The sequence below is a fragment of the Pundamilia nyererei genome, unplaced genomic scaffold, assembly GCF_000239375.1.
Source record: "Pundamilia nyererei isolate P.nyererei 1_Seehausen unplaced genomic scaffold, PunNye1.0 scaffold00373, whole genome shotgun sequence".
Classification (NCBI taxonomy): Eukaryota; Metazoa; Chordata; class Actinopteri; order Cichliformes; family Cichlidae; genus Pundamilia; species Pundamilia nyererei.
Genome location: NW_005187774.1, coordinates 99,505 through 110,201, shown reverse-complemented (window position 1 = coordinate 110,201; position 10,697 = coordinate 99,505). Strand labels below are relative to the sequence as shown.

The 10,697-nt window shown below is 46.2% G+C and overlaps 1 protein-coding gene across 1 annotated transcript in view; it reads left to right on the top strand.

Moving 5' to 3' along the window:
• The first annotated feature begins 10,091 nt into the window (after nucleotides 1-10,091).
• f3a (coagulation factor III, tissue factor a) overlaps nucleotides 10,092-10,697 on the top strand; it is a 6,255-nt gene continuing 5,649 nt past the window's right edge. Inside the window, exon 1 of the mRNA XM_005752691.1 lies at nucleotides 10,092-10,319. Coding sequence (XP_005752748.1) covers nucleotides 10,244-10,319 — 76 coding nt within the window. The 5' untranslated portion in view covers nucleotides 10,092-10,243. The remainder of the gene's footprint in view (nucleotides 10,320-10,697) is intronic.

Genomic DNA, 10,697 nt, shown 5'->3' with positions numbered 1-10,697 from the left:
AGCTCATTTCTGCCGCTTGTATCCGCGATCTCGTTCTTTCGGTCACTACCCACAGCTCGTGGCCATAGGTGAGGGTAGGGACGTAGATCGACCGGTAAATTGAGAGCTTCGCTTTTACACTCAGCTCCCTCTTCACCACGACGGACCGGTGCAACGTCCGCATTACTGCAGCTGCAGCCCCAATCCGTCTGTCGATCTCCGGCTCCCTTCTCCCATCACTCGCGAACAAGACCCCGAGATACTTGAACTCCTCCACTTGGGGCAGGAACTCATCCTCGACCCGGAGTGGGCACTCCACCCTTTTCCGGCTGAGAACCATGGCCTCAGATTTGGAGGTGCTGATCCTCATTCCCGCTGCTTCACACTCGGCTGCGAACCGTTCCAGTGCTGAGCGGTCTCCAACCTTTTTTGCGCCACGGACCGGTTTATGCCCGACAATATTTTCACGGACCGGCCTTTAAGGTGTCGCGGATAAATGCAACAAAATAAAACCAGTACCGGTACAGAAAAAAGAAGATTTATTCATAACACACGTGAAAAGACCCAGGAAAACCGAGTAAACGATAAAAACGATAACAAAATAACGCTGAAAACGATAAAAACCCTGAAAACCACACATTTCACACCGGAGCCTCAACTCTGGCGGCCCGGTACCGGTCCGAGGCCCGGGGGTTGGGGACCGCTGCACTAGAGGACGTTGGGCTCTGAGGCCATCCTCTGTTTCTGTGTGCCTGCTGGAGGTCATCTTTAGGGCTGATGGATTCCGTACCTGTGCAGCCTCTGCAGTTCAGGTATCTCCGGGTGTCACGCTGGCCTGTTTGTCATGTAACGAACAAGATGACCTTCGACTGTTTTTGTTGTTTTCTACACATTTTATTACGTTACTTTTTGAACCATAGAATATTAACTATTATTGTTATTTTGTATAATTATGTAGTAATTGAGACATGTTTAATGCTACCATCTCAATGCTGGGACCATTTCCCAGTTACTCCATGGGAGTAGCTTTTTCCTGTGAATCTGCATGAACGCGTCGTGTGTTTGAAATAAGCGTCTTTAAAGGGATTTTCCAGCCTTATTGTTTGTAATGTGACTGACTCATCAGCGTCATCTACAAAACCATTTGGTGCAAAAGTGGAAATAACTATATTTACAACTTCTGCAGTAATTCAAAAAGAGCAAAAGAGGAACTAAATGACAGATTTGGTTCATGCGTTTAAGAAATGCATTAATGCAATAGCTCTGACAGATGATCACACACACGAAGAAAACAAATCAACCAATCCATACCGTGTGTTGTACGACATGAATGCTGGAGTAAAGGAGTGTCCGCTCCACATGACCATAAAAGGAGGCAGCAGCACAGACCAGTGGGTGCACTTCACTCCAGCTCTTAACTCTTAGCTCGGCACAAAATAAAGGCCATGACAAACCGAGCAGACCAGTGTGTTCACGGGACGTTTGAAGTGGGTCATGGGTCATAACAACAGAATAATAATTAAAACATGTAAAACATGTTGCTGACAGAGCTAGGTTCCCATGACAACATCTCAGCTCCAATCATTCCTACTTTAAAGCACCAAAAGCTTTTGTGAGGTCTGTCCTTAGAGCTGCTCTGCTGCTGGCAGCTAACTGGTTTTGTTGCTTAGGTCCAGTCAGCAGGTCTTCGGAGAATGCAGCAGTGTTGTCACCAAGCCCAGATCACTGCTGTGACTACAGAGCTGCTTTGTAGTTCCCTCCACCTGGTGAAAGCAGAGGATGTGCTAGAAATGGGAACATCAAACTCAGCATCTGTAACTGTTAACAACAAACTTAAAGTCGCAAAAGACAACAATTTCTGAGTGGTATACACCCCACCCATCACGCTCCTGCCCGAGGGTTCTTCCTGCCAAAAGGGAGTTTTTCCTTCCCGCTGTCTGTCGGGTCCCTCAGGTCATATGATTGTTGTGGTTTTCTCAGTTTTCTTTGAATGATTGCAGTCTGGACCTTACAATATAAAGTGCCTTGAGGTGAGTGTTGTTGAGATTTGGTGCCGTTACTTTCACACTAATGCAAAATGAGCCGTTTGCATTTCTGCAGAACAGACAGGGATCACTGTGATTTCCAACTCCCCTCTTTCACAAAGAGGACATGAGGCCAGATCAGTCCCTGCAGTCACCCTCTAGGTGCGCCTGAGGACATGCCTGTTTCACGTACTCCCCGGGGAAGTCCCTTTGGTTTGGCCTTGTCCTTCACGTTGTTTTGTTCCTGTCGACCAGGAAGTGCTTGGACTAAAAAAGAAAGCCAGTAGGAAGTAACCTAGCAACCTCCTGAACAGACAAAACATTTCTGGTTTTGAGATGCAAATTGATCCGCATGTATCTGCAACGGTAAAGTGCTTAACTGTGTGGATTTAAAGTGTGACAATGGTAGCATAAATGCTGGGTCGTTTTTGCATCTGCTTCCTCTCCAAACAATCAACAAACAAGCCTCAACAGTTCAGAAAAGGTTTAACCTGAGTCCAAACTCAGGCATGTCAAGCATGTGAAACAACAAACCCTGCTACGCCACACGGCAGGAAATGTTCCGGAGCCTGGCAGCGAGCTGCTGTGTAGCTAAGAGCATCCTGCTGACAGCTTCTACAGACTATTTGCAAATATTTAGTAAAGTTTATTGACTCTTTGGATGAGAGGCACTTCAGGCAGACAGCGGTCCGTCGTTGGCAGAGCCCTCGGCTGGATAGATGACCAAAATCACTAAATACATGTGCCTATGCATAGAAAGGGGAATGTGTAAAACTGAACAGATGTGGATCATGTGATCATTTTATAGCTTGTTTGTTTTAACAGACCAGAGTGACTTCTTCAGTTAAAACATACTGAGTGTGTTAATAGAGATTGGTCCCATATAATGTATGGGGTTATATTAATGCTTGTTTATCTTTAAGCAGCAAATAAGTCATCGTTTCTTCTCAAATTTAACGTCCAATATCTCACCAGCCTTCACTTAACTCAAACACAACCTGTGTCGATGAAGACGAACAAGAAAGGCGTGTGTGTCTGTATGCTGTCAGGCTTCTTCACTCGATCAATGTTTGCACATCTGGAACCTGCTATAACAGGCTGAACAGTGTTTTCTGTACTTGCATGACCCTCACAGCTGGACTCAGACGGCTGCGTTCCAGGAGGAACCAGAGACAACAAACACATAGATTGATTTAAACTTGAGCAGCATTTTTGTAATCCCAGATGATCAGGCTGAGGCACAACGACGTGTGCGGCTGCTGCTTAAACCAGGATTGAGCAGTGCAGTTTCTTTTTAAATTTGCATGAAATTTGTATAAAAGCTTCAAAGCTGGTGTTCTGCAGACTGCAGTGGGAACAAAGTGTCTCATCTTGATCTTATCATCGTATAAAACCTCCTTTAAACCTTATGAACGCTGAAATGTTCCTGTAGTGGTTTCTTATGCTTCTGTAGATATTTACAGGGGCTACGTTTTACTTCTGATGTATGAACAGTTCTATTTGATCATTTGTGTAAATCCATATTAGGTTGTTGTTAAAGTGCTTTTATTTTGGAGGAAGAGATCAAGTGGAAGAGGAAGCAGAGAGAGCGGGAACAAAGAGAGAAGGAAGAGCGGCGCCACGAGTGACCGGAGTGAGATGGCAGAGCGTGTGGTTGGATGCAGCTGGCATCAACTAGGACACTTGTGAGGGACGGTGAGGATAACCCGTCCTGCATCCACAGCCAAGGAACGGAGTAAGGGAGCGCATGAGTGCAGCTCGGACTAGCTTTGTATCTCTGCCCAGAAAACCAGTTAGTGGCAGTTGAATGTGCTAATGGCGATAGCTCCAACTCTGCAAATTACAGCAACAACTGTACAGGCCGCCTTGTCGCCTGCTCTGAAGTCTCAAGTCTTTAGCAGGTCACGCACTTCTGCAGTCATCTGGTCGCAGCAGATAGCCCCGCCCCTCCCTGAGCCTGGTTCTGCCAGAGGTTTCTTCCTGTTAAAAGGGAGTTTTTCCTTCCCACTGTCACCAAAGTGCTGCTCATAGGGGGTCATATGATTGTTGGGTTTTCCTCTGTATCTACTGTACAATATAAAGCACCTTGAGGCGACTGTTGTGATTTGGCGCTGTGTAAATCAAATCGAATTGAATGCACAGTTTCTGGTTGGAGCGTGTTATGACAGTCTTGGAGTCAGTGACATCATCGATGCACTTGCCTGTGTGCTGGTCACAGATGATGTGTTCTCCTCCAAGCTGGCGCGGTCGCCATTTGTTGCAGCGTCCCTGAACATGTCCCAGTCAGTGAGCTCAAAACAGTCCTGAAGAGCAGAGAGCTCCTGCAGGCCAACTTCTCACCTGTCTCAGAACCGCTTTGCACAGCAGTGAATTCCCGAGGTAGATAAAAAGGTCTGCGTCTAACAGTCATAAACGCTACCAGCGATGAGCAGTTTTAGAAACTAGTTCTTGTGCTGTGATGTAGACACACAAGCCACCACGTGAGTCTCACGGCACAGAGCTGCATTTCTGTTGGCATGAAATGAAGTGAGCCCGTGTAGCTGAACGGTGGTGTGCGTCACCGAGCCATGCTTCTGGGAAAACAAAGACGCAGCAGTCCCTAAATTCCCGCTAATCTGCTGGAGTCGGACGCAGTCCAGTTTGTTGTCCAGTGAGCAAATGTTTGAGAGCAGCGTGGATAACACCTGACCACCGCCACCAGGCAGCGGACTGCAGGCCTGGTTTCTGTAGCAACCCAAGGATGCGCAGCGCTCCCAGGAGTTCCTGGTCAGTTTTTATATGATGCTTGTAATTTAGAAGCGTTTGCCGTTGGTGAACGCGAGCACTTCTTGTTCTGGTGTCCATGTGGCTCAGAAATCACAAAAATACAAAAACTGCCCCATTTGAGTGGCCGCGGCGTGCTGCTAACACGGCGCCAGCTGAGGATCTCGTTGAATTATAATGTTTCCTTTTTCCAGAGTTCAGTACATAGTTCTCTGGTAAGTGTGGGAAAAGGTTGGATGCTGAAGTTACCTGTGAAGAGTTAAGGAACTTTCTGAAAACCAGGAGAACAGGAGCTGATAACAAACCGGTAAAATGAACTCAGGGCGCTGAAGCCAGGGTCGTTTCCCTCCCATCGTACATGTCTGCTGGCATAAAACAGCAACATATTAGTGACGCTATTTCAAGTTCACAGGAAAACACAGTAAATTAACGGGTGTCTGACCTGGTTATACTGTACATGGATATTCACGTATACTCCAAACACAGGTGGAAGTATTTTTGCACTCTCTGAGCTTCAGTGAGTGTGTTCACATTTCTGCTTTCAGTTAGTGAACACTGACAACAGCAGCAAGACAAATACAACAACTAAGTTTATGGAAGTCCGTCTGCTCTGTGTCGTCTTTGCCATCAGTAAGAAGAATAAAGGTTTGACGTAAAGATTTCAGCGGTGCCACTTTGACAGGATTAGAGCAGAAAACCTTTAAGTCACCGTCTGAGTATGTGAAGGATCCCTGAAAGAGACCCCGCTCTGCACCAGTCTCACTTATTTAACACACTTTCCATCTGTAGCTCCAGCGTGCACTTCAAGCACTTTTACAGATACATGGAGTTTTTCCATTGCTGCTGGTTTATGAACCGTCATTTGTGGCTCTATTGGCAGTGAACTGATGAACACAGTGTTTAAAATCTGCAGTCGTCATCATGATTAACACCACGAGAACAGAAAAATGATGAAATTCTGGGAAGGATGACGAGTGAGTTTAGTCACTGAGGCTGGGAAATAAAAGACATCTCATTGTGTGTAAATGATATTACACATGGAGCTAAAAGCTTTTTAAGGCAAAATGAGTCAGTTATCATGGTTTTACTTCCCACACACCAACCTTCGTCACACACTGGGAGCTGGCGTTTCACGGTGAAGCAAAGGTAAAGATTCAAAGAGTCGATAAACACACACGACACACCCACAGTAAAGGTTATAGCCACTGTCTGTCCACATGCTCAGCCACTCATCACATTTTATTGTGTCTTCGTTCATTTCCAGACTGTTGTGGGTACCTTCATATACAGTGTGTGTGCAGTCTGAACAAAGAGCTTTTTTTTCATACGCAGACGCCTTCACGCAGAAGCCGAAGCACTTCAGCCAGATCAAAGTCCAAACATCCAGTTAGAGTGCACGGTTCATTGATACAGGTTCAGGAGACAGTACGGCCATGCACAGATATCCACGAGCGTTTGATTCTGCAACTCAAAGCCGTCCAGCTCCCGTTGCTCGACACATACATGTCAGCTCCTGCGTCCTGGAGGCTAACCCCCACGCACACTTCTCCTGCTCTGCATCGACGGTGAAGAATACTTTAGTTGTTGACCACCAGGACATGAAAGTGTAAGAGCCAGAGGCTTCACAGGTCCAAAACAGTACTTGACAGGAGACGTCAAAAATGCAGATACAAACTTTATTGTTCATTAAACAACCTGCACAAAAGTAAGTGGTTGTTGCACACACAGGGTTGGACCCAACCAAGAGAGAGAAATAGGAAAAGGGTCGAGTGGAGGAGGCACACACACCCCCACAGTGCACACAAAGCATTAATGAAGAGCAGTCGTCATCAGGGATGTAACACTGCTCCTGGTCAACACCGAACAGCCCTACTCAGCACAAAGAAGGAAGGTCAAAGTATCAATGAAACCTTGAGGATTCCTCCAGCTGTGCTCCTGTGTCTCATCCCCTCGTCATCCCTCGGTGTATTCAACCCCGTGATCTCCTTCATAGGTGTGTGTGTCCTGACTGCAAACTGTCCAGTTTACTTCTTTCTCGTGTCCAGCAGTAAAGCTGCCCTTTGAGTTTTGGGTCCTTTCCTGCCTCCCTGCACACACACCATGACAGAAAATGTGTGTGTGGCCACAGCAGACGGCTGCTGCTTCCCAAGTCTGGTTGCTCTCACTTCTTCTTCTTCTTTTAGACTTCTATGGAAAAATGTCTTTATCCTAATAATGTCTATTAATATGTTAAAAGGCAGATTTGTGTGTGTGTGCGATATTGTGATATGTGTCACTTGTTGCTTGTGTTGCTTATCTGTTGGTTTTGAAGACAACCCTTCTGAAGTTGTTTCCCACGCTCACAGCTCGAGGCTGCTCACACTGTGATCCTGCATCAGCTGACATGCTGGGGTTGTGGTTGGTGGCTTGCTTGCGCTGCAGACAACTGAGAAGGAACAGTTTATTTGTTCTGTGTGTCTACATCACACACAAGCCCAGAGTGTGAAATGTGACCTGATCTACTACACATGTAAGTGCCACTACTGCTCGTCATTACATGTCCTGTGCTCTTCTGTCCCCCAACATCCTGTTAAAGCAGGGTTCGTCCTCCCCGTGGTCTAAAGTTGTTATGTGTGTGTGTGTGCAACATTCAGGACACGTTACAGTCTTGGATCTTTTGAATGTTTCAGCTCCCGTCAGTTTCTTCCTTTGTTCTGTTTTCTAATAAAACAGCTTCTTGCTTCTAGCTCACGTGACCTGAGCTCAGAGTCCAGACTGCGCCCTGGTCTCCTTAAAAGGCTCGTCTACATACAGGCTGCTTCGTCCCCTTTATTCCTCACAGGAAAAAGTCCTGACAAACACGTATATCTCTGTGTCTGATCTCTTTCCTGTTTTCATCATGAGCCGCAGACAGTCATGTTCCAACAGGTGAAAACCCACCTCTGTTCTCTAATCTCCCTGAAACCTGCACACCAACGCACCGAGCACTCACCCCTGCATTCCAATCCTTCTGCTGGGAGTGGAAACCGCTTTACTGTGTTCCCTACTCTGAACATCATGTGCTTCACACAGTTACTCCATGTGCAGTTTGAACACAACACCTGGAGAGATGCTGATGGTTGCCAGCAGAGCTCTGGTTCATAATCTCACTCTCTGTCACTGTTCCACCTTTGCAGAAACAGGCTGTTGTTTCCGATCGCCTCTAAAACCACACCCTGTTTGCTGGAAGCTGTTAAAGCCTGCTCGCCACTCTGTGTGCAGGTTGAGCAGGATAAAGCTACCAGGAACAGGTTTCCTTGGGCAGCCTGCCAGTCTCTCTAGATTTAGGTTTGCTGGTGCTTGATCCAGCTCGTGCTGCAAACACAACCAGAGTGATAGAAAATCAGAACACAGTTTGTGACATTTGTGCCAAATAAAAGTGGACGTGGACTCTTCTGTAAAAGCCCATCTTTGATTCAAACATGCCGAAGCTTTTAAGTGCTCATTGATGACCTAACATCTAAAGTTATCGGTGTAGCTGAGGACGTAGAACACACCACCCACCAAAGATGCATCCGCGTGGCTGTGAACGTGCGAAGGTGGGATAGAAAAGCGTGTTTGAACTGGTGAATGAGGCTTTGAGCACAAATATAAGAAGGAGTCCGACTGCTGACGTGAATCTGAATTTCTCTAAATGTGCTGCTGACGTGTTGGTGCGTGCTCAGTCCTGCAGGTGAGCAAATCCTCAAACGCTGACTCTTTTGAGTAACAGGCTCCTCAGAAACATACTGTAAGTCACTTCTGATCAGCACCAGTGAATCATTAACCCTCATTAGTTTTAATGCCAGAAACAGACATAATAAGCAGAGCGTTGGGACAGTACTGTCTGCCTCGACTACTTGAGTCTGAAGATTAAGATCTAGAAAAGACGATTAAGACCCAGCTCCAACTTCAATGTCCTAACTTGCCAAGAAAACAGCCTAAAGTGTTTGTTACTGGTCACCAGTTCCTTGCTAAATGCAGTGAACAGTGCAGTGTTAGCGCTGGTTAGTCAGTGATACACTGCTGCTCCCTTCCTTCCTTTCAGGAATGAGCCTGAGAAAGTAATTAAGGCAGGAGGGAGGGCACGGGGCGACTCACCCTGTGTGCAGTGCGCCCCCACACCACGGTGTATTTCTCCTCTGAGAACAGTAGCTATGTTAGGAAATGCCTTGAGATATGGTGACAGAGATAACTGTTGGGGAAGAGGTAAATAAATGATCTGGACGTTGACCACGTGAAGCCTTTCCTCAGTAGAACTGGGGAAAGCAGAACATGCACACTTAGAAATTCATTATCAGTAATGATCAGTGCTCCAAACATCAGGTTCAATTTCAAACAGCTGAACTGCAAACGTTAAGACAAAGCAGGAAACAGCCATTAGAAGCTGCGCTCTCACTCCGCTTTCCTTCAGAGGAACTGTTGGACTCCAGCTTGTGTATTCAACCCTTCCTGTTTGAGACTTACTCTGTATTCAAAGCCACACTGTACCCTACGGCAGTCGGGCCTCTCATTATCTCTGCTCCGCCCTCTCAGGGGAAGGAGGACGAGGGGGCCAGGACTGCCAAAGTCCATTAAAAGGCTGAAACAGCCAGAATAACAGCCTGGGACAAACAAATCAGCTTCAGCTTTCTTTATATCATTAACAGCATGCTAACTGTTATTGTGCTACATTGTTCAGGCTATATGCCCCTTTCATGTGTGCAAGTGTGCACTTTGAAATGACTGGACTAGAGGATTCCAGCATTTTGGAACAAGCTCTCCACATGTGTGTCTGGAAATTTAGCAAAAGTAATCAGATCTATAAATGGAGCCGCTCTGACTCAGTGAGTTACAGTGAGTTACAGTGAGTTACAGTGAGTTACAGTGAGCTGTAAGGTCCACGCTGCGGTCATTCACGTCATTCTAGTGATCTCTCTAGATAGTCATGTAGTCAGCATGAGCACACACACAGTCCTCTGTGAAACACGACCTGCACAGGTCTGCCTGCAGAAACACAACCGTGCATCTGTAGCAGAAACCAGGCACGAATGAAGGCGCTCTTGTGATTTCACATCAAACCTGTAATCTAGACAAACGGTTTCAATTGAAAACACTTTCAGGACTCACTGAAAATAAAGAAAGTAAAAGACAATCACGGCATGAAAACCATCATCCAGGTAAGCAAACCCCCAAAGCTGGTTCTGTCCGGACGAACAGAAGTTCTTATGATGTAATAATGATCGGCTGAGTCCGAAGAAGCCATTGAGCCGCTATATCCGCTCAATGACTTAAGCGGGACAGGCACGCAGCGCATACCGCAGCGATGTGATGACGGGCGAGCCGGACGCTCCTTATTTGGTCATGTTGGACTGAGTTAAACTGCTACGAGCGGAGGTTTTTAGTCCTGAGCAGAAACGAAAAGTATCCCAGTGTGAAAGGAGGCTCCGGGACTGCACGCGGATAGCTGTCTGATCTGGACTACACTTCCTGAGGGTACCATGGCGACCACAAGAATAGAAGCAGGATTTTATTTTCTTTACTTTTCTTTTTTCCCCATGCTGCTGTCTGCCTCAGGTGAGTCCGGCGCATTCTCCTAGTGTGGATGCAGCGACAGAAACGCTTCTTCTTCTCGTGATTATCATTATTATTATTATTATTATTATTATTATTATTATTATTATTATTATTATTATTAGAGGTACAGTCAGAACACGTCTGTTTTTTTATTTGGCCTCACTTGTGAAATTCAATTCAATTCAATTTTATTTATATAGCGCCAAATCACAACAAAAGTCGCCTCAAGGTGCTTCATAGATACAGAGAAAAAAAAACCCAACAATCATATGACCCCCTATGAGCAGCACTTTGGTGACAGTGGGAAGGAAAAACTCCCTTTTAACAGGAAGAAACCTCCGGCAGAACCAGGCTCAGGGAGGGGCGGGGCCATCTGCT